General features: G+C 45.8%; 1 protein-coding gene across 1 annotated transcript in view; it reads right to left on the reverse strand.

Moving 5' to 3' along the window:
• LOC135366338 (retinal-specific phospholipid-transporting ATPase ABCA4-like) overlaps nucleotides 1-24,778 on the reverse strand; it is a 74,108-nt gene that overhangs the window by 21,651 nt on the left and 27,679 nt on the right. Inside the window, exons 6-12 of the mRNA XM_064599009.1 lie at nucleotides 16,126-16,254; nucleotides 15,307-15,424; nucleotides 12,181-12,335; nucleotides 11,956-12,111; nucleotides 9,561-9,771; nucleotides 7,600-7,849; nucleotides 4,319-4,371 (exon numbers count right to left, since the gene is read on the reverse strand). Of these exons, the coding sequence (XP_064455079.1) occupies nucleotides 4,319-4,371; nucleotides 7,600-7,849; nucleotides 9,561-9,771; nucleotides 11,956-12,111; nucleotides 12,181-12,335; nucleotides 15,307-15,424; nucleotides 16,126-16,254 (1,072 nt within the window). The remainder of the gene's footprint in view (nucleotides 1-4,318; nucleotides 4,372-7,599; nucleotides 7,850-9,560; nucleotides 9,772-11,955; nucleotides 12,112-12,180; nucleotides 12,336-15,306; nucleotides 15,425-16,125; nucleotides 16,255-24,778) is intronic.

The following is a 24,778-nucleotide window of genomic DNA, read 5'->3' on the forward strand; positions in this document are numbered from 1 at the left end:
CAGCATTTTATTTAACGCACTTTTGAAGCTTCGACGTAGTCGCATCGCGTCGTGCTGGTTCGGGTACTTAGAAGTGTTCCTTCACTCACGCAATTTTTCCCCCTTTTCCCTCCTTTTTGGCACTGCCTCGGCAGAGAAGGAACGTTTTGATTTGGCGGCCGCGCGAGCTCAGTAGAGAGAGTGAGAATATTGGAAAATCTTGCAGGAGTACTGCGGTGAACCCCACTTTTTCCGTTTTTCGATGACGTAACCTAAGAAGAGTCAGACAATCTAGATGATGTTCTCAACAGCGGTAGCCAATCACGAACGGGCTTCCAGCGGTCGTAGCAATTGAGACGAACCACTGTCATCTGCGACCAGTGATGGAACGTCCCCGCATTGTAAATGGGTGCACCGGTCAGTCTTTGGCAAGACTGCTTTCCTGGAAAGCGTGTTGCACTTTTTGTGTGAAGGCTCAGGTCTGCAGGTTTCGAGTTGGCTGCAATCATTTGCGCGTTCCTCAATTCGCAAAACGGTGATTCACGATAGCAGACTATCTCTGACATAGCGAAGGAAGGAGAGGGGGCAAAAGGAAGCCCCCTGTACCCAGGTGGCACTGGCTCAGCTCTGCAAACCTTTGAAAAAATAAATCCTTCTTGAAACAAATAGCGCATCGCAGAATGGGAGGACGTCGTCACGTGTAGGAGAAGGTGGGGCAGGATGAGACAGAAATTTGCAATTGAATATGAATTTTTTATTTTTCGTGTTTTTCAAAATAACTATCCTCACACTCTAGAAGCTTCACCGTATAGCACGCTCTGTGCCAACCAATGCCACGAATGGTAGGGTTATCGCTCCTGATTTGATTTTGATTTCGCTCCTCGCCTTTTTGTGTCAATTTGGATATATGATAATTGACACAAAAAGGCATACGCCTCCCTCTCTCCTCGAATCAGAGGCAATAACCCTGTCACTCGTGGCAATGGTTGACGCAGAGCGTGCTATGCAGTGCAGTTCAGTTTTTAGAGTACATGTGCATTGCAAGAGGCCGACAGCTTCTGATCTGTAAATCAGAAATGATGTAACCTGTTCTAAAGCCAAGGTTCAAGAATGCAGATTGGTCTCATCTTGCCCCAGCACTGGGGGCAAGACAAGGCATCGAGCGGGGCAAGTTAGACATGCCGTGGTAATGCACTAGACAGATTTGTTTTTCCAATCCAAGCACCCTAACAGTCCCCTTGGGCACACCGACCACACGATGTGCAATGAAACCACACAGGACTCAGTGCTATTCCTCTCCACCGTCCTTTGCAAACAAGGCACCGCCAGTATCATGTGCAGCTGGTCGCTCGCTTTTGAGTGCGCTTCTTTGCTGGCAGTATCTCAGGAAACAAGAAAATTTGCTGGGAAATTCTGGAACTTATGCAAGAAATATCTAAGGAACGAGCATAACGTTACCTAATCTTGTTTTTTCCGTTAAACACCGAATAACCAAGAGTGGCCATATCTTGCATACATCAAGGTGAAGGAATAAGTAAATAGGATGTAGACTTACACTGACAGAATAATCCTGCGAGACGTTACTGCACAGCTGACAAAAAAAAATCACCAAGTCGCCCCTCCGCTTTTATTGCAGGTCTTTACATTTCAGGCAGAAGCTACTGATTTGTTTCTCTTCAATATGAACACCAATCCGGATAATGCTCACACGCAATAAAGCAGACATGCAGAGCCACATAAGAGTAAACTTTTAAGCACATGGAGCAAAGTGTCTCTGCGAGTGCAGGGGTGGGACCCATAATGTATCATCTTGCTCCGTGTCTCATATTGCCCACCTTACCCTACTACACTGTTAAAACAGAACTTCACCACATAGCATGCTCCTAGCCAACCATCATACCGAATGATATCATTCCGTGTCATGATTTGCTCAAAACAGGGGGGAGGCGCCTATCTGGGACAAGATAATATGTCCCAGATAGGCGCCTCCTCTCATTTTCAACAAATCAGTGCACAGAATGATATCATTCGGAGTGATGGTTGGCTAGGAGCGTGCTATGTGGTGAAGTTCTGTTTTAACAGTGTACTCCCCTCACGTGAGGAGTAAAGTACAGAAGCACAACTCAAGCACGTATAGGTGGCGCTTGAGCTGTGAAAAGAAAATGACAAAGAAACAAGGCGCGGGACCACCACCACGTGTCGAGAGCATCGTGTCGGCCGTCCATGGCTGCTTTCTCCGACATAGCACATCCGTAACACACTGCAGAGCGAAACTATTTTGCGCGGTGACTCCTGGTGGCAGCTTGCTGTACGGTGGCACTTTCAGGTTCATGGACTTAGGAATGAATACGGAGTTTTAGCAGATCGTACGTTCTCAACGGTAACGATTGCAAAAATATCATAAGTAGTCAATATCATGTCGTGCCGGCTCCATAGAGTGTTGCCGATGAGCTGAAGCTCCCGGAAGTATGCTTCTTTCGCATTAGCAATTGAGTAGTCTTCCTTCATCTATTGCATAGATGGGTAGAAATCCAGCGAACCGGTAGAATGTAGGAAGGGAGTTGCCTCAGGACAGAAGCCGCCGATATTTCGAACAGAGACTGTTCTTCTTCTGGGCACCGTCCTCATCATTGGCATGGTATTTAAAGGGTTAGGTGTGACGTGTTTAAAGGTTCATGCGAATTGTGGGTCAACAGCCCGGAGGGAAGAAAGGTTCCGTACGGGTTTTTACGGCCGGAGTGAATGGCTGCTTTGTTAGAGTGTGGAGGGGATTATGTGAACGTAGTGATCTAGGCTACAGACCGGTTACAGAAAAATGGAAGGTTCACGAACACGTGGACGTGTTCGTGAACCTTCCATTTTTCTGTAACCGGTCTGTAGCCTAGATCACTACGTTCACATAATCCCCTCCACACTCTAACAAAGCAGCCATTCACTCCGGCCGTAAAAACCCGTACGGAACCTTTCTTCCCTCCGGGCTGTTGACCCACAATTCGCATGAACCTTTAAACACGTCACACCTAACCCTTTAAATACCATGCCAATGATGAGGACGGTGCCCAGAAGAAGAACAGTCTCTGTTCGAAATATCGGCGGCTTCTGTCCTGAGGCAACTCCCTTCCTTCATCTATTGCAGTGTTGCAAATGCCGTCGCATTTGGTACGTGTTTGGTAGCGCGAAAGAGTACAACATTTTTTTTTCAGTGCCTAGCCTAGAATGAGGAATGCATTGTGTCATGAAATGGGATAAAAACGACGTGCGGTTTTCTGCAAAAGGAAAGAAAAGAAAGTAACGTTGACTGCGCAAATTTCGGAGTTCATTTCGAGAAATTAACTTCCTGAATTAACATACAATTAAATTAATTGTTGTAGGCGGGTAAGAGCTATCTACAAACAAACACAGTTGGTCGCACGTTTTCGCTTAGCGTCCGTTTAATTTTTTTCTGAAACTTCCAGACACACTCAGTATGTGGCCACTACCAGCTCCCGTGACATAGTGGTTGCGATGATCGCCAAGACTTGGAGGTGGACGCGAGTTCGGCTCGCGCTACCGGCTATGCTTTGTGAGGCTTTCCCCGAGCTTTCCTGCAGACTTTCCAGACGAATATTGGCAACTTCCCCATGAAGTCGGCCCAACACGTATACTAACCCCCCTGTCCCTCACTCCTTGCCGCTGTCCTGTCTCGATCTATGTACATCTGTATGCTGCTCGTAGGCACAGTTGCCTCGAGGCACTAACGCGGAACTAAAACAAACAAAGGGAAAAATATTGTTAGCCTGGTGCTTGGTGCACAACTTCACGGACTTCCGGATCGTTTATCACGACCTGACCAAAAATAATTGATATGCTACGGTTTGTTCTCGCTACAACAGTAAGGACCTACGGAAGGACACAGTTCTTCATGTTTTATCACTAGCGATAGTGGGATTTTTATATGAGGGCGACAGGCTCTTTCATGTACCAACTGGCCTTATCTGCCATTTTAAGCGACAAAGGTTACCTCCAGAATTGTTATTGCGGAGAAAGATATAGTTCGTTTTTTTTTTTTTAAACCTTGATGTCAAGTTCCCAGCTAAGTTTTCTTAACGCAACACAACGTGTTGTACATGATCCAACCCTTCTCAGTCATGTCCCTTGTTTGTCTTTCAAAGACTGGATGAAAAGTAAGCAACGGTCCCGCAGATGAGTTTTCATTAGAGCTTTAGTACACCATCGTTGACAGTTCCGCGCACGTCCATAACGGAAAAACTAAGTTCAGGACCACCAACTCTATCTGCTACGAACGCTATCGTCTTTGCATACGATGTACTAGAACTGTATTTATTTGTTGCATCCTTACCATTACGCTCTTCGTTCAGGAACTGCGTGTTCCCCATATTTCCAAGGTTTACCCTGAAGTGGCAAATGTGAAAGTTAAAACGTGGGAGCAATTAGATGGCAGACGTGACAGGGAAAACAGACAACAACAATTTTATTACAAGATGGTGACTGGGGAGTTTCATCGCCAGGGGCGATATACTCCACCCCGCTGCTGTTGGTGATGCGGGGAATGAAAAAATGAGCTCCTTCACAATAAGGATCGAAGTCCTACACTGTTAAAATAGAACTTCACCGCATAGCACGCTCCTACCCAACCATGAACTCGAGAGATATCGTTATCTGCACTGATTTGTTGAAAACGGGAGGCGTACGCCTTTTTGTGACACTTATGCAGCGCATAATTGTCACAAGAAAGGCGTACGCCTCCCGTTTTCAACAAATCAGGGCAGATAACGATATCACTGGAGATGATGGTTGGCTAGGAGCGTGCTATGCGGTGAAGTTCATTTTTAAGAGTGTATGGTATCCAGAAAGGTGAAGACAGCTTCGAGGGCAGAACGTTGGTGTGTTGGATGTGGTCAGGGACCAAACAATTTTGTGTGTGAGAGGGGGTGGGAGTCTTGCTCATTAAGGAAAAAAAAGGTAGGCGTACGCCTTTTTTGTGACAATTATGAACGGCATAAGTGACAAAAAAGGCGTACGCCTCCAGTTTTCAACAAATATCATGAGATCATGATTGGCTAGGAGCGTGGTATGCGGTGAAGTTCATTTTTAAGAGTGTACCTCTGAGCTTGTCGTATTGGTGAACTGTTACTCGCGGCAACGTTTCAACAGCGCACTCTTAAAAATGAACTTCACCTCATAGCACGCTCCTAGCCAACCGTCATCACGAACGATATCGTTATCTGCCCTGATTTGTTGAAAACGGGGGGCGTACGCCTTTTCTGTGACAATTTTGACCGGCATAAGTGTCACAGAAAAGGCGTACGTCTCCCGTTTTCAACAAATCAGGGGAGATAACGATATCATTGGAGACGATGGCTGGCTAGGAGCGTGCTATGAGGTGAAGTTCATTTTAAAGAGTGCGTGACCACCGAACGCTATACTGACCGGCACTCGCGATTCGCTGCCGGTAATCATAACACCTGTCTGGGGTATTTTCTGACTTCAACTGCTATTTGGCAATCCCCGACAATTTTGCAGTCGCATAAAAATTCCCTCACAATTCCCGGTATTCAAGGTTTTCCACGGTAGGAGACGCCATGGTTCCACATCAGTACGGTTCTGAAACGTTATCAGAGAGAGAGAGAGAGAGAGAGATTATGCGTTTAATGGCACAAAGGCAACAAAGGCCAAAGAGCGCCAAAACTACGGTGTGTAGGAGATGATGATGGGAGAGATGATGTGGGAGATATGTGGGACGATAACAACAACAAGTGATAATAACAAGTGAGTGTGGTAGTTAAAAGCTATCTACAGGTACACTCTTAAAAATGAACTTCACCGCATAGCCCGCTCCTAGCCAACCATAATCTCGAATGATATCGTTATCTGCCCCGATTTGTTGAAAACAGGAGGCGTACGCCTTTTTTATGACACTGATGCTGTTCATAATTGTCACAAAAAAGGCGTGCGCGTACCGTTTTCAAGAAATCAGGCCAGATAACGACATCATTCGAGATTGTGGTTGGCTAGGAGCGTGCTATGTGGTGAAGTTCATTTTAAGAGTGTATGAGCGATGAGATGGTCCAGGATGAGAGAGGAGGATGACGATAACAAGTGAGTGAGAGATTTACATGATGATCGAGTTGGGTGACAAAGGCTAAAAGCGGAGCAATGCTGAACATCTACATCTGACTAAGTAACCTACACATGGTCAAACATTGGATGACATTATGAAACGTTGTGCGGCCCCGTAGGTTCACTTGGATAAGCATCACTGGAATTAATCTTCAAAGTTTTTCTGAGACAAACGACTGGTGTTTTTACATGCATGTGGCTACACAACACGTGTCTGATTAGATGCACAAATTACATGCACGGATCTGCGCAAAGGCCTCACATCTACACTGTTAAAATAGAACTTCACCACATAGCACGCTCCTAGCCAACCATAATTCCGAATGATATCATTCTGTGCAGTGATTTGTTGAAAATGGGAGGAGGCGCCTATCTGGGCAGATTATCTTGTCCCAGATAGGCGACTCCCCCCTGTTTTGAACAAAGCATGACACGGAATGATATCATTCGGAATGATGGTTGGCTGGGAGAGTGCATTGCGGTGAAGATCTGAAGTGAAGAACTTCACCGCATGGCACGCTGTGCGCCAACCATTGCTACGAATCGAAAGATAGGGTTATCGCTTCTGGTTCGAAGAGAGAGGTGGGCGCACGCCTTTTTGTGGCAATTTGGGTGTATGAAAATTGCCAGAGAAGGCGTACTCCCCACTCTCTCTTCGAATCAGAAGCGATAACCCTATCATTCTTGCAGCGGATGACACAAAGCGTGCTATGCGGTGAAGTGCTGTTTTTAGAGTGTACACAACTGACGAAACATTCAGGTTCCTCGGCTATACCGTGGTCATAAAGATACGAGAGTTTGCTGTTAAGACAGTCTATAGAGATGTACAGATGTACATACAGATGACGTACATGCATGTGAATGAAATAAAAAATGTCATGAGACTGCTAACATTCGAAAACCTGCAAAAGTTTTAGTCGGAATGCATCATGTTTGCGTCATGTATCGCACGATTTCCAATTTCTTTTCGGCAGCTTTTTTTTTTCTATACATGACATTCACGGGTAAACATAAACAAGCCTTTCGGTGTCAGCAAGACTTCAGGTCCTTCCACGACTAAGAATGCTCGGAAGCAGCCACCATGCAGAATGATAGATTTCACTTTCCTGATTTGTTGAAAACGGGAGGCGTACGCCTCTCTGTTGTAATTTGAATTGCCTTAAAAAGGCGTATACGACCCTCTCTCTCCTCAAATCAGATGCGATAGCAGTATCAGTCGCCTTCGCGGTTGGCGTGACCGTGTTTGCTGCGAAACCGGATGTCGTTTTGGCAACAAACCGGAAGCTGTGCAGAATGGCATGTATAATGTTGTGGCTGCCATCGCCCATTGCTTGGACATCCAGCCGCATCTTCACCATCATGTTCCGTAGCACGTTCCCCGCGACCGTGCACAGAGTTGTCATTATTCGTGCACGTACCTTCATCTGGCATTAAAACATCGTTTCATTGTAGAGTACGGTTGTCGTGGTCCCTTGCTCTACAATGTGATCTTATACGTACTTGATGTAGACATCTTCCATGGTTGACACAGTAACCCCGACGCTCGCAATCCCCAATGCCGCTCGTTGCGACTCCAACATTTGGAACATTGTCTCGAAGCCAGTTGGATCGGTCACTTGCAGCGAAATATGAACCTCCGTCAAACCATCGTCTGTAACTTCAGCGTTGGGTGCAGTTCGCCTGAGAATCGCTAGTGCGCCATCTATATTGAAGTTGACCGCTTTTTGCAAGTGCACCTGATACCCTGTACCTGAAAACAACGTCATCCAAACCATGCACTATTAAAATCAACACGTTGCACAATGACATGACAGTGAAAGATGAAAGTTCCAGCTGAAAAGTTCCAGCCTCAGAACATCAGTTCTTTCATGTTCGACATGACAGTGTCGGATATTGTGTAGCCAGCGTAGCGGAGGCGTACACTCTTAAAAATGAACTTCACCACATAGCACGCTCCTAGCCAATCATCATCCCGGGCGATATCGTTCTCTCCCCTGATTTGTTGAAAACGGGACGCGTACGCCTTTTTGTGACACTTATGCAGAAATGTTAATTGTCACAAAAAGGCGTACGCCTCCCGTTTTCCCCAAATCATGTGAGAGAACGATGTCAATCGGGATTATGGTTGGCTTGGGGCGTGCTATGTGGTGAAGTTCATTTTTAAGAGTGTACGTCAGCACGGAAGCCGACCTTTTATTTGATCGTCAAATGCACTCCGCTACCCTCCCTCTAAAAACACCGCACTTCACGGCATAGCACGTAATGCGCCAATCATTGCCTAGGAACGATACGGTTATCTCTTTTCATTCGAGGAGATAGGGGAAGTGTACACCTTTTTGTGGCAATTACCATACACTCTTAAAGATGAACTTCGCCGCATAGCACGCTCCTAGACAACTATATTCTCGAATGATATCGTCATCTGCCCTGACATGTTGAAAACGGGAGGCGTACGCAATTTTTGTGACACTTGTGCTGTTCATAATTGTCACGAAAAAGCGTACGCCTCCCGTTTTCAGCGAATCAGGGCAGATAACGATATCATTCGAGATTATGGTTGGCTAAGAGCGTGCTATGAGGTGACATTCATTTCTAAAAGTATGCTGCTTTTTGTGGCAATTACCATATATCCAAATGAGAGTTGCGGAATGAAAATTCCGGAATCGGAATGATTCCGGAGTGATGCCCCGTTTTTAGCGGGAACGGAATGGCGTTGGAAGTCACCTTCTGTTGGGAATGGAATTTGAATAGAATTAGCCGCCTATCTGGGAAGAGCGTAATATGACCCACACTCTTAAAAATGAACTTCACCGCATAGCACGCTGCTAGCCAACCATCATCTCGAATGATATCGTTATCTGCCCTGATTTGTTGAAAACGGGAGGCGTACGCCTTTTTGTGACACTTATGCTGTTCATAATTGTCACAAAAAAGGCGTACGCCCCCCGTTTTCAACAAATCAGGGCAGATAACGATATCATTCGAGATGATGGTTGGCTAGGAGCGTGCTATGTGGTGAAGTTCATTTCTAAGAGTGCAGGTAGGCGCCTCCTCCCAGTTTCAGCAAGTAAGGACACTCGGAATGACGGTCGGCTACACTCTAAAAACTGAACTTCACCTCATAGCACGCTCTGCGCCATCCATTGCCACGTATGATAGGGTTTTCGCTCCTGATTCGAAGACAAGAGGGGGGCGTACGCCTTTTTGTGTCAATTTGGACATATGATAATTGACACAAAAAGGCGTACGCCTCCCTCTCTCCTCGAATCAGAGGCGAGAATCCTATCATTCGTCGCAATGGTTGGCGCAGGACGTGCTATGCGGTGAAGTTCAGTTTTTAGAGTGTAGGAGCGTGCTATGTGGTGAAGTCCTGTTTTAACGGTGTATAGCGTGCACCACACAGTACGGCCAAGTCAACACGAAACACTATACACGAGAACATACTAAAGTATTCAACGTACCGAAAGCTTTCTTCAAGAAATTGGGCGTTCCCCAGCAGTGTACGCTTCCTTCCGCCATAATGGCGATCCGGTCACCCAATACGTCCGCCTCTTCCATGTCGTGAGTGGACAACAAAATGCTACATTGCTTACGTAGACTGAAGAATAAATCCCAGAGCTCCCGTCTCGTCTCGGGGTCAATACCCGATGTTGGCTCGTCTAAAATTAGAACCTGCAAGGATAGAAAAGGTTTGTCTACCAAAGGATGAATGAAGAGAAAAAGTCGCTTCTCGTGGGAGAACCTATCCCTCGCTTACGGCTTCACCGTCAAAAGCGGGGAAGAATAACGGACATATTTTCGTTACCGTTACCGTTTCCGGTAGTGGAACGGCGGTTACAGAGGTGGTGGGAGTACAGCCCGTCCTGCTCTATTAGCACCCTGTTTAGCCCAAGTGCTGCTTCAGTGTCACGCATACACACTACACTAGTAATTTTGCGTCGTTGCGATGCGCACATCTTGCAAGCCTTAAAATGAATAACGTAGGAACATGTTTTTGGTCGCTCGGGGTCCAGTAGCTCAAGATGGACGTAACCTTCATCCAATGTCGCATTCATAAGCGGACGCTCTGAGTAGAAATAATACTGCCATGGTCACTGTGAAAGGAAAAAAAGTACGAATTAAGTAACTAAAAATCGTAGGTTCTCATCCTCGTGCTATTGTGCAGTATAGTGATGTGTTCATGTCATGGAGTTCCGAGGACTGGGACGAGGTGAATGAGGGATGCACCCTCGAGATACATTACTGTTCCTTCTTTCCATGCTCTCGTATACTATGTAGAGCATTACAGGGAATGGAGTCATCAAAATACAAAAACAAGACTGGAAAGTCAGTCAACTTCCATCGCACAACAGGAATAGTCATTACCCGAATTCAATACCTGAAGAAAATTTTCGTCTTCCGTTTCTGTTTCAGGTAATGGAGGACCGTGGTATGCGTTTCCGTTATCGCTACCATCTCCAGTTTCGGTAATATACCGTTTCTGTTTCCGTTACCATTACCGTTACCCTTCCCTGGTCAAAAGTATTCCTCACAGAGAACGGTCTGCACGTTAGTCGGGAAAATAAGTTGCCGATGCGTGTCCAGATAGAACGCATGTTTATTTCGGAGGGGGTGACGCAATTCTTCTATGTGTCGTACACAAAGCTCGGCCGGTGTACACACTAAAGGAGCATAGGGGTGCGAAGAGGTGGTAAGCTGTATTGTACAGCAGTTACGGGACAAAAGTCTGCGGAACACCGCGAAATGAGACACCGCGCTGTCGCATTTCTTCATTGGAGCAACACCCTCGAAGCAAACAGGAGTTACCACGCATACGAAGAGATGGAACGGCCGGTCACCCGTTTCTACTTCGGTCTCTTCCTCACAGGTAGCAGGAGGCCGCTGCCATGAAGAAATATGCCAGCGCCGCGTTTCGTGAACTTTTGTCCCAAGCTGTACCACCCAGGTCAACATAGTGTCTGATAAAGGGCTAAAAAGGTTGCACAAGCAATTATCATATCTCCAAATTGACCCAAGAAGGCGTACGCCCCTCTCGCTCACCGAACCAGAAGTGGCAACCCTACCATTCGTGGCAGAGTGTGTTGTAGCAGGTAGGACTTTGGAGTCTTTTATACCCTAGCCAGACGGCAAACCCAAGTCCGTTAGCGGAACGGTCGTTACTTCACCAGTTGTCCGACCATAATTTCGAATGACCTCATTCTCAGTCCTGATTTGTTGAAAACAGGAGGCGTACGCTTTTTTTTGTGGCAATTATGAACGGCATAATTGCCGCAAAAAAGGTGTACGCCACCCATTTTCACCAAATCAGGGCAGAGAACGAAGTCATTCGAAATGATGGTTGGACAACACGTGAAGTAACGACCGTTCCGCTAATGGACTTAGGTTTGCTGTGACTACACTCTAAAAACTGAACTTTGGGCGAACGCCTTTTTGGGACAATTTGGATATATGGTAATTGCCACAAAAAGGCGTACACCTCCCCGTCTCCTCGAATCGAAGTCGATAACCTTATCGTTCGTGATAATGATTGGCGCAATACGTGCTATGCGGTGAAGTGCTGTTTTTAGAGTGTACAACTACTCGACACTTGCTGCGTGCCGTATGCATTTCATTTATTAGGTATCGTATGCTTGTGCATTTCATGAATATTTCCACACGCTGTACAGTTGAAGGCGACAGAAACAAATAGTATTGGCAATGCTACTCGCCGCCTTGACTGAACAGGTTTATTACGTAGGAACTGGAACTGATCAGCTGATCAGTACATGATGAGCTGAAAGCTCCCCAGCAGTAATCATCCTGGACTATTTTGCACCGTCCGTATCATAATACCTTTTTCTTGTGCGTTTTGCTCACCTTTGGGTTGGAAACTATGGCAATGGCGATGCTGAGTCTTCTTTTCATCCCTCCCGATAACGAATCCGAGAGGTCGCCGATCTTAGCTGAAAGTCTAACCGTTTGCAAGACGCTGGCCATTCTTTCCGCCAGTGATGTTCGCGTTAAACCTCTCATCTGAAATCATATTTATTCTGTGTTAAAACAAACAAAAACAATATGGTTGTAGCAACTGTCGACGCTCACCGTTCCGAAAAAGGTGAGGTGTTCCTCTACAGTTAAGTCAGGAAAAAAGACGTCGAACTGTGGGCACAGGGTGATGTTCTTGCGAGCCTTCGTAGTGTTTTTGAGGATGTCGTAACCACAGATAATGGCCGTGCCTTCAGTTGGCGACAAGATGCCTGTGAGGGAAGCGCTTCATGTACGCATGTTGGGGATCTATTTTAATTCGTTGTTCCTATTTGACGCCCGACACCGATGATGCTGGACGATATGCATTCCCAGGGTTGCTACGCTACAGTTGGTCAGATAAGACAGCAAATGCACAAAAGGTTGGGAGCCGTTAAGATCATTGTTGTTCTACAGGGTGGGTGCACATAAAGTAGCCCCACATTTTTGCACGTAAGGCGATCCCTGCTTACCGCATTTATCCTGTACAAACGCACAAAAGATATCGTAGTAACACAACTCCACGTGACAAAAAAGTTGTCCACGCAAACGTTGCTCTCCGTGCATCCCGATTTTCCTACGCAGAAGTCAATATGGCGGTCACGGCACAGATGCGTCTAGCTACCGCCAGGCGTACCAGATCTCGTTTTGTTTCTGTGTAGGTGGCACCCCTAGCGGTAGGGTGATGCAACTGTGCTACACTGCAATGTTCCATTGGAAGTACACGGGGCGAAGTTCACGTTGCTATAACGATTTTATTGCGCAGAACTTGGTTACCACGCTTTTTTTCTTGATTTGTACCGCGTAAATGCACCGTCCTGAGCCGCCGGAAGTTCGTTCGATATGCAGGGAACCCGCTATGTGCGAAAATGTGGGGCTACTTTATCTGCACCCACCCTGTACTTTGTTTTGTATTATACCCTATCCAGACGGCACAACTTGAGCGTTGTGCCCCGTAAGGAACTGACATGGTTTGGTCATATTCTGTTGTGTGCTGCTAGACGTTCACTATGGTAATTGCAAAAAGGCCAAAATATAGGTGCGCTCGTACAGGGCAAAGAGGTTTTTGAGGATGTCGTAACCACAGATAATGGCCGTGCCTTCAGTTGGCGGCAACATACCTGTAAGAGATGCGCTATAACGCGTTTCGAGAACGTATCGTTTCTGTCCTTTTCCAAACAACTCGGGAAAAGAGGTCCTGTTACTGTTCTTTTCCTTCCTGTCTCGGGTGGTTTGTCCTTGCTGTGATAATGGCGTTGCTTGTCGGTGTTGGCAACAATAGCAAGTGAATGAAAGAGGGGGGGGAGAGGCAGACGGCGCGCATGGCCCGGGGTCCCCTTCAAAAGGGGCCCCCTCCATTGCATTTGTCTGCTTCTTCTGCAAACGACACGGCTTTGGGTTCTCGCACAAACCATCAAGAACTTTCGTGCACTTTTCTTTGCACTTTGTGCGAATTCTGTGCATCTTCTGTGCCCTTTTTGTGTGTGAATATATTACAACAGCACACTGCCATAATTCAGTTGTTCGTGTCCTTGGGCACCTTGAGGCTTGTGCTGGGTTCGCCTATTGTGTATCTCAGCCTCAGAGCAGTTAATTTAGATCGTGTACAGTTCTTGCATAACTACCCAGACAGAACACTTTCTCCTGTGGACGTCCGAAACAGATCCCAAGGTCCATCTCCGGAAATCTATATCCGTCGGATATCACTGGGAGCCTCATAGATGAACGTCCCAGGATCTGTATCCACAGGATGTCCGGTCGCGGCTGTTTCATGAATTGTCCGAGTTAGATCCCTGTCGGGATGTTACACGGATCATTTATTGCGGGAGAGAGAGAAAAGGGTGGCAATGTAGCACTGGTAAGTTTGACTTTCGATGTACCAGCTGAATGTCTCTAACCAAAACCAGTAGGAAACACGGACGTTGTCTTGATAGCGAGTTAATACACCGAGCAATTTCTCACTTCGTTGTTGTATGCGTGCGTAATTGAATTAAGCTTAGACAATTCACCCATCATTTTGATTCACAGGCGAGAAGGTATCTGGAATATGGGGATGCTCGCGAGACAAGCAGTATATGGTATCTGTTCTTTCTTTGGAAGGAAATGGCACTGCCTTTCAAAGTGAGCTTCTGGGACTGGGTGGTCCTGTCGGAGCTTTTGTATATATATATTTTTTTCTGATTAAAACGCTGCGTGCATTCTCCGTCATGTCATGCACGAGAAACAAAGATGAGCAACAGAAATTAAAAAGTGCGTAGGCGGGGATTTAAAAAAAATGTGGCAGGCAGAAAAATGCTGATTTCTACGAAAACTGAGGATAAATGTATCTCCTCTACTGATGTTTGTATATCCACACAACGTGTGCATGTACATAAGTAGGTCCGTGCAATGTCCAGACATCTCCATGTAACATCCTGTGAGGACAAACGACGGATATATGTGGGAAGTCCGAACCGTGGCCACTCGGAGATGTGGGGGACGTCCGTAGGAAAAATGTCTGTCTCCCAGGGAGATCCGAATTTCCGTGAAGGGATATCCGCAGGAACACCCCGGGAGGTTTTGTTCTGTTTGGGTAGTGGCGTAATGATAGGGACATGTTCAAAGCTTTAATGACTTTACTCCACGCGTATGGCATAAACATCAAGGGAGGAAGGCAGTCCTACGATAATGCTGTATCCATGAGTGGAAATTATAAAGGTCTTCAAGCAGGAGTACGACTGAAAAACGGTCCGGTTACGTCGGTCTCATGCTCAGCACACGTTGTCTGGATCTGGTGACAAAATTAGCTGCCGAGTGCTGCCCCGCCGTTGTTGCCTTTCAGGTTTCCTCGAGCACGTGTACGAATTTTTTACAGCATCCAAGCATATACTCAACGTGATGAGCGAGCTCACCAGGTTGTCCTCATATGGGTGTTTTTTCTTCCCTCTGTTTGTGTATATATTTCTTGTATGTGAAGTAAAATTGTCAGGCGTGTTTGAGACTTCGTGTTTGTGTCTGTCCCTTCGTGGTCCCTATAGTCTCGGGGTTTTACATCATGCAGCAGCTTTGGTGTCTTGCAGTTTTCATTTAGACACAGAACGTGAACATGGACCTGCATCCCATGCATGCCGCGCAAATACGAGTCAGAATATTGCGTTAAATATAAGTATAATTACTGCACATAAATATCTATACAGCTCGAGAAAAGTGTCAAGCACGTCTTACCTGTCAATATATTAATCATGGTGGTTTTCCCCGCACCGTTATGGCCAAGCAGGACAGTGATTTCACCTGCGTAAAATTTTATGTCGACGCCGTCCAACGCTACATTGCTTCCGAAGTTCTGTGAAAAACAGCCGTCAAGACAAACGTGAATTCGTGGTGTTTAAAAGACGTACAATGCTAGCTACAATAACGTGCAAGCGATGAGAATGTCGTTACGGAAGCAAATTGGACGTCATGTTCAGCTCACCGCGACACCAACACAAGACTGCAAACCAGGAAGGAAAACAATACCACAGCGTCCGGGACGTCTCGGGTAAAACATCGTCTCGATTGGCCATCAGAAATTGGCGCTACACACTGCTAAAATTTTGACAGTAGCACATCAAAGACAAGCGCTGTTTTCAAGCGCTTTCTAGCCGGAACAGGGGGATAAAAACAGTGCTCTTTCGTAGCGCTGCGGATGCAAGTGCTGCCATGTCAGGGGTTGGGCACTTTATCACGTTTTTTTCAGCATGCCGTCTCACAGCCTTTCTTTCTTTCTCTTTCTCTGTATTTCGAGTACTAACGACAGGATAGAAAATTAACTTCGAAAAACGCCATCAGGACTCCATACAAGGTTTGTGACTCGTAAAGTGGCTCACAAAGTCACACATCACTGCGTTATTGCAGGTTCTACATCCAAGATAGGATCTTTTCGCGGAGGTCGCTCCACCTGGAATAGAAATTCAGCCTTGCGACTGATTGACCATTCCTTCTTCTTATCCTTTTCCTTTTAATGAACAAAAACCTCCTCCTGCCCACTAGGTAGAATGAACTCACTTTTCGCAGTCCTACGATTGAGATGACAGCCTCCGCGGTCGGTTCAGCTTCGAAACCAGCTTCCAGTTCAGGTGCACGATGGGCAGGGGCTTTGGAAACAGTCACTGTCTTTTCCACCCAGTACGAAGGCTGCGCATGTATTGGGTATCATTAGTGATCCACTGGTGTCTCTGTGTGTACACGCGTGCCTCCTGTTCGTGACATTACAGTGTTTCTGTAATGAGTATATGCGCCTGCTGCGTGCACTACACCTAAAGAGCTGGCCTGGGCGTGCGTGAGGCGAGTAGTATAGCGTCGTGTCGCATATAACGCAACTGCTTACGGCTCGATCGATAATAGAGAGTTTTAGCAGACCGTTGATAACGTGGCTTGCGTTGAACCGTATCAACCGGAACCAATCAGTGGATAAGATTCTGAGTCACGCACCACTGCGATTGGTTCCGATAGGCACGATAACATTATCAACGGTATACTAAAACTCACTAATGACACATTGACTGGTACTTTCGCATTCCAGTAAGCCAAGATGCCGCCAATGCCGCTTGCAAACAACGCAACATGTTTTGTGAATAGGATTTCAAAAGGAAAGGCGCACGCAACTTGTTGAGGTACCCTTGCTGTCGGCACGTGAGCACACAACATGCAATTGCATATGCAAAACAAAATTCACAGTTTTTGCAGTTCTGAATTTTGTGTGTGCTTTCTTGGCTTCCTTTGACCGCGTTGCTCCATACAACGGCATATTAGTCACCCTAAGCATGCTGCAAATCAGGATATACCGAAGTCTGTAATAGTCCTGTCATATGGGTAGTCTTCAACGACTATTAAAACCAATGACCATTGTAGCAAGCGCATATCCATTCAACCTGTCGAAGAGCTCTTCACGTGTTACGGTCACCGTGGGGAACAACGCGAGCGTTCAGTGGTCACTGGTTTGAATGGATATTATACTTATACCCCTGTCACACGGGCATTTTCGATCCTGCTCGACCGAACCTGCTTGAACCCAATGCAGATCGGATGGTGCTACACGGCCGCTTCCAAGCAGGATCGAACTTTGATCCTGCTCGACTCAAGACAGTTCCCATAACAGGATTGAGAATTTCAAGACAGCTCGACGGACGCCATTTGCATCCTCGACCCCTGTGAACTGTCATAACTTAAGACGGACATGCGCGCGAAGCTACAAATGATGCTTACATCGGTTTACGATAAATTACCTCTATTATCGCTGTTATATAGGAAACGCGAAATTAATGAATTCCGTTTATTCATTTGCACAGGTCAACCATTCAATGCGCATTGAAAGTGGCCGTGTAGCAGCGTCAAAACTCGAGCGTACTCGGGAAGTTCGATGCAGATCGGATTCGAGAAGGATCGAAATGCCCGTGTGACAGGGGTATAATTCGATAGTACAACAATCATTTTGGAGCCTCTGACAACGCGAATCTTCTCGAAACAAATATCTGGTGTTACAGTCCTAAATGTATAGCGCGTCTGTTCATCCTTTTCCTTTTTGTTCTGCTTGCTTTACTCTTTGAAAATTAGCAGATCGAAAAGTATTGCGTATTGCCATCTTGGAGCAACTGTATTGCGTCTCCTTCGCCGATGGAAAGCTGCGCATCTACCCAGGATCTCAATCTTGAGCTACATAGCAAGCGTTGTCTTTGTCTTGGCGCGGTCCGAACATCACGTGGGTGCACATGAGAACCGTTTTGGTACGCGGACATTTCAAATAAGAGCTGCTATTGGACTTCACATAAGAGATTCACAGAGAAGTGGCGCAAATAACCAGAGTTTTGAGATAACGTAAAGGTCATGGCACTCAGCCCTGATCCTCAACTTTCATACAACGATCATTATCTTTAGATTTAAGGATCGTGCGCTCCATAGGCGCTTTGCAAACAGGCTTGCACGAGAGCTCGTGGTGAGTGTAGTGCTGCGAGGCTGTACACTCTAAAAACAGAACTTCACCGCATAGCATGTTGTGCACCAACCATTATCGCGAATGATAGGGTTATCGCTTTCCATTCGAGGAGAGAGGGATGCGTACGCCTTTTTGTGGCAATTACCATATATCCAAATTGCCACAAAAAGGCGTACCTCCCTTCCCGAATCAGAGGCCATAACCCTTCCGTTAGTGGCAATGGTTGGCGCACGGCATGCATTGCAGTGAAGCTCTGTGTTTAGAGTGTAGTGTTGTACGGGATAAGAAGTTGAAGATTGGGTCCCTCCTGCTTCTAATTACTGTTACAGTAGAACTTCACGACATAAAGCGTTCCCCAGCCAACTACCATTCCAGATGGTGTCTCTTGATTCGTTGAAAGGGGAGGAGGAGAATAGCTTGGACGTGCGTATTGCGTCCAAAGTAGGCGCCATCTCCCAGGATGATATCATTCAGAATGATGGTTGGCTAGCTGGGAAGATGTTGTGTCCTTCCCGACACAAAAGTTTCTCCCGGTTCATCCAATAGAATTCAGTTAGTTCAAGCATCAGTGAAAATGCTGCACAAGGCCTGTTTCACACTAACGCTTTTTCTTGTCAGTGTTTTTAACGAAAACAAAACGCACTCATTGCAAGCTACGGCGTTCGATTGCCCTTAGCTTCTATTTTGAAAGCAAACTGAGGACAAAGACAGACGTATGAGCGAGCACTGAGAAATACCAACATTTTTGCACTCAAGTTGGGGGTGCGTCTATTGCGCGAGTGCGACAACAAGGTACGACAGCAAAAGGAGATTAAATGCTATAGTCCCATATGCACAATGGCGACCCTCAAGCCCACGAAAGGTATGGCCAACACGACCTAGATGGAACGAGGCCACTCCATGCCTCCCTCCCCTGCACCGTGAAGGTCGTGCCCTGCACCGACATACATTACATTGCTACATGCCCGCGTCCCACTGCGTGCGTGATCATCTGATAACTGAGTGAGCTTCTTGCGTTGTTGCCTGTTCGATCGACGAGCCAGGCCAATTACGATACTCGTTCGAAATGGAGGAATTTTAATCCTCGTGAAGCCTCAAGGACAAAGGTCCAAAATAAAACGCTGTCAACTGTTCTAATGCGATTTTCTTTTGTGGTCAACTGCCACTGGACCTTGACAATAGAATAAAGAAAAATAAGGAGATGCACAGATATATCAATACATATTTACTTCACGAGGTACAGTACTGATTTATGAAACTTTAGTTGTAACAATTCAACATTGCTACGTCCGTGTCTCTCGGTCTTCTTCATCGATCTATACCAGCTAGCCTGCACCCTTTCCCTTGTTTCTTTAGTGCTACGTAGGTTTGCGAGCATCATTTTATGACAGGAAAAAAAAATAACAAGAACATCACGCTTTGCTGACCACAAGACAGGGGAACTCTACAGGGCGAATAGTAATTGTGCCATTCGATCAGAGCATTCTACGGGTGCCATTCATAACGTAGTCAATGCTGCATCCAAAATCACATGTACCTGTAATTGTGCACCTCTTCTACTACGCAAATTTCGAGTAGTGAAGCTGTTCAGCTCACCTCCCTTCGTGTTTTCGTACACTCGTAACAAAAGAAGCTGCAAGTCGCTAGGCTTGCCGCTGTGCAGCTATCATTCCTTAAGTTATTAGCTCAAATGCTGCAGTAGAATCCCATTCGTTGAGAGCACACACTAGCTCGCCGTTTGACTTCAAAAAAAAGAAAAAAAGAAAAACCCGGGTGACTTGCTCTTCGAAAGAGCATCTCTGCCAACAAGCGGACGCCATGTTGCCTTCCCGTCGGGCGGGATGTGGTGACGTCAGCTATAGAGATGCCTTCTGTATCTTAGTGGTGTTGGCGTGGCTTGCCCACTATTTGCATGTATTTGTGTGTTGTGCTCTATACGTGCACGACAATCGTTATTGGTAGTTGAATACACTAGCAGGGATGGACATAAGTACATTTTTTAGCGTTTAAGTATATATACAAATACTTTGCTGAAAGCGGTATTTGAATACTCTTCATAAATGCTTTTAAATATGAGTATTTAAATCTTGTTTTTTATCCTCACTCTTCTGCAAAGCTTCATCCAATAAACCGTTTACAACTAACCTTGAACTCCGCGTCAGAACACTATGACATTGACATTTTCGCTCTTTCTCATGAGTTTCTGTTTAACTTCGTGTTTCTCTGTTAACCTTGTTGCCTTATTGTATATTTGAATGTCTTTGTTTTTCGTATATAACCTTTGTGGTGTACCAATAAGAAGACTCTAGAGGTTGTTTTGGGGCACCTGAACAAAAATAAAGTTATTATTATTATTGTTATAAATACAAAATATAAATACAGTGTTTAAGTACGGTAACTACTACCATAAATAGTGTGAGCAAGATGGCACCTGGAACTACAGACAATGATCATAACAAATCATTTGTTGAATTATCATGACCCTGTTGATATTATACATTTCTCGAAGACTGCATCTGTTAGGCGTCTTGTGTTCGGACGTACAGTCAGATTCTCACAGGAGGACAACCTCTCAACAGGGGACGATGAAGAAAGGCTCGTATTAAATTTGACGAAGATGCTTCGGGCAACAATGTAACTGGGCAGTCGCGACGGTTGTGCACAACAGCAATGAAAAACTTACCATCTAGAATGGTTGTCGCGTGTGGTGTTGTGTAGAATGGTGTGTATGTTGGCGCAAACATGGCCCAAACTGTGCTCGAAGCTCGCCCTTCTTTACGAAAGATCAAATGCACGGCAATTTTAGGATAGGAGTCAGTATATTCTATATTTAGGAGCATGTATAAAGTACTTACAGGAATAAATAACGGATAATTGGTATTTATAAAGATAATTATAATTATAAAGTATTATTTTACTAGCAATGTATTTAAATACTGTCCATCCCTGTAACAGAGGTAAGTGAAGCTTGCGTCTTACCAGTACGGGAAAATAGAATGGTTGTGGAATTCCAGTGACCCACGGCAGCACGCGCGTCAGGTACCACACAATAATGGCAATAGCGAACCAGGAAAGGACCATGACTGTCCACATTTCTGATATGGTGATGTTATCGTGCGGTGTCACATGTCTTGTTACAATAGACCATGTCGGAGTACCTGGGAACAAGTTTGAGCTTTCAATGGAGCACACAGTTGTGAGTAAGGTACCTCCGAACGTATATGCTATGACACGTTCGGGAAACACCCACCAATTGTGTTTGATCGCTCGTTTCAAAATATTTGGAAACACAATTTTTCATGCCAAAAGCCAATAATTCAGATAGAACAACATGGCAGTGTCGAAAACAGGATACCTGAACAGGAGCGAGAGAACACATATAACACGTATGTTAATCAGTTCCATGGCACACGACAAGATACAGACATGAATTGACAACGGATTATACAGTACTCCAGTTCCATAGTTCAAGTCACAGCCAAAGTTCAATTCAGTTAATCTTAGGTTTACTCAGCTTTGTAACTTCAGACATAGGTACCTTATACAGGGTGTTTCTTTTTAGCAGCAATACATTTTCGTAAAAAGGGGACGATTTCAGTTTTGTCATTCAATTACTCGACGGGACTGGTACTCGGAAGCAGTAATTTTTCTCAGTTAGGGAACCAATTAACAGATATATTTTCATCAACGTTTTAATTATTGACTTGAGGGAGTATATTGCCATTGCGATATTAAAGCCTCATCACCACATGATTCTGTCAAACCAGTAACGAAGCACAAAAGTAATCGCATCGCGCGCCACAGTCCTTACTATTTCAGCTTTCCCGTCCCCAAGCACCACAATGTACTGAAAGTCGAGTGCAATAGGGTTGGGCGGTATATGTCTTACCAATGTTCTTTAGTTTCACGAGTCTGTTCAAGGCCTTCCACGTACCCGACCTCCCCCTATTGCGCTCGACTTTCAGTACATTGTGTTGCTTGGGTCCGCTGCAAACTGCAAGTGACTGGCAAAAGGGCGACAGCGACGTCAATATCTCCGTCGTCAGTTAACGTCACAAAATAGAAATAAAAAATACAAAAAAAACGACATAGCCATTCAGGCCAAGCCTTATCGCGGCATGTTTCACGACCTCTGTTTTGTTTCTTCCTTTTTGCTTTCTTTTCTTTCTTCATGTGTTCGCAGTCGCTTGCCGTATCAAGCCCAAACTCCATGGAGCGAATGTACAGCGAAAAAGCTGCGAACTTCGTTCAGCGTCGGACGCCGCGCGCGAGACGTCAATCGCGCCGGCAATCTTCCCATGCCAGATATTTTCGCCCACCGGCTGCGATTCCGGGAGCGTCAACTGCGGATGAAAACGGGGTTGGCCAATCGGAGCACTCAACGGCAACGAATCTGGGCCAGCTACGCTGCATTGAGCGTTATGTTCACTCGGACATTACTGGACAGGAGACATGTTTTCCTTTCGCAGTATTGACTATGCCTTTCGGTACATTACTATTCGGTACACGTTTTTACACAGTTGTTGGATTTAGTTGCAAAATCTGTAACACCAACTACATTTTTCGAGCAACTGATTTGACTAAGATTTCACTTTGTAACCTGGCAACAGTGACATCAGAGCACTTGGATTGGATTTGAAAATTGGAATCGGAATTGGATTGGAATTTGGATTGGTTTAGACTTTCCGAAGCCCGTCTGCTAGTATATCGCCCCATGGAGCTGGCGCCGGCAAACAACTGGCGTCGGAACGCGCGTAGCAGTCTGCCGCTCCAAGTTCGTCACTAAAAATTAGCTCCATGGAGGTTAGCCTTAAAGGGACTATCGCATCCGGGAACGTATGTACGATACCGAAAGGGTAATGTTCTTCACCACTTCAGAGTCAACTTTGCCAAATTTCTCTTCCGAAAACAGCTTACATATTAAGTAAACGAGTTTTAAAGATCCGCATTCCATCTGCAGCCACGACGATGATGACGTAAGCCAGGCGCACGAATTGCAGCGCAGCGCAGGCGATTGTCTCCGAGATCGTCTGCTTGTCGTTCGCATCGCAATATACTGAGTGAAAAGTCCTCGGTAAATACGCTGACTTTCGCTTACCAGTATGAGTGCAGACGTAACCATGTTACGTGAAACACGGCGTTACGCTCCTGGCTGTACGAACACGTTCAACGTTAACCAGAAACAACATTCCGCGAGCCGGTAACATAGAAGACGCCGTCCCCTAGCATTCCGCCTCGCCCGCCCGCCTGTCGGTCGGTTGCCAAGGCTACCAAGGTCCCTCCGGCCGCTCCGTGATTGGTATTCTCCATGTCAAAGGGCGCGCAGTGATTGGCCTCGTCCGTGTGACGTTTCCAGAGAGGGAATCCAGGAATGCGTCGTCTGCTCTTGCCAAGTTTTATATCAAACTACACATGAACAACGCTGCCAATTCGCGTCGGGTTTTCGGCGTTATTATCAGTGATGAACGCGGAGTAAAAAAGCACTACAGTTTCGGAATCGACCGGGATGGATGCGATAGTCCCTTTAACTCATTCCATCTCTTGCCCTTAACCGGTACGATAAGCGCTGATTTGCAGTGGTGATGTGCAAAGCGCCTCGCAACCAAAAAAGAAACAGAAAACAAAGATCGTGAAACATTCCTCGAGAAGTTCTTGCATAATCGCGTATGACGTACTCCTGTGACGTTAAGTGAGGACGGAGGTATTGACGTCACTGTCGCTCTTTTGGCGATCACTTGCAGTTTGCAGCAGACGGTAGAGCTGAAATATTTAGGTATCCGGCGCGCGCTGCGATGTGCTTCATCAGTGGTTCGAGCGGATCATGTGGTGACCAAACATTAATATCGCAATTGCAATGTGCTCCCACAAGTCAATAATTAAAACGTTGATTAAGGGATATCTGCTAATTAGTCCCCTAATTCAGAAAAAAAAACGGTTTCCCAGTAGAAGACCGTCGAGTAATCCAATAACAAATGTAAACTCGTCCCAAGGCAACTCCCCTTTTCATGAAAATTTGTTGCAGACAAAAAGAAGGCACCCCGTATAATCACTCGGTCAGAAATTAATTGCGGCACGACAATGTTTGTAACTAAGCCTCTTGGAGCTACGTGAGCGCACTGTAAATACAGTTTGCCTATACCCACAGCGTAGGTGACATCCCGTTTGGAAGACCCAGGGATTTCCCTACACCCCCTCTGCATTTTTGCAACCCCCCCCTGAAATTTCTCAGGTGACCCCACCCCACCCAGCTCGGCCACCAACACGTTCTGGTACAGAGTCCGGTGCAGCGAATTACATCCTGTACTGTCAAACTTGGGCTGTAGGACCACAGTCATGGAGATAATCGTACCATGCATTTGTACAATCTGTGTGCTAGGTATTCATTGAGCTTCGTGAGACAAGGTGCTAGTCTTTGTCCGTCCTGTGATTATGCATCTTAATGTTGAAATGCCGTTCATAATGAATCTGTATTCTAATGTACTGCGTTCTAACGTATAGTAACATGTACAAATAAAACGGGAAAGCTCTGCAGAGATGTCACCATTGTTCCACGATTCTTTCCGTGTCTAAGAAAATTCCTTAAGTGCAACCTTCACCAAGCATACCCCCCCCCCTGAAAGCTCGGCACCCCCCCCCCCAGCAGTGAATTTCTGGGGAAATCACTGGGAAGACCTGCAAACGTATTACTATTGTATCGCTAAAGAAGAGAACAACTTATCTGTATAT

This window comes from Ornithodoros turicata, chromosome 8 (genome assembly GCF_037126465.1).
Source record: "Ornithodoros turicata isolate Travis chromosome 8, ASM3712646v1, whole genome shotgun sequence".
Lineage (NCBI taxonomy): Eukaryota > Metazoa > Arthropoda > Arachnida > Ixodida > Argasidae > Ornithodoros > Ornithodoros turicata.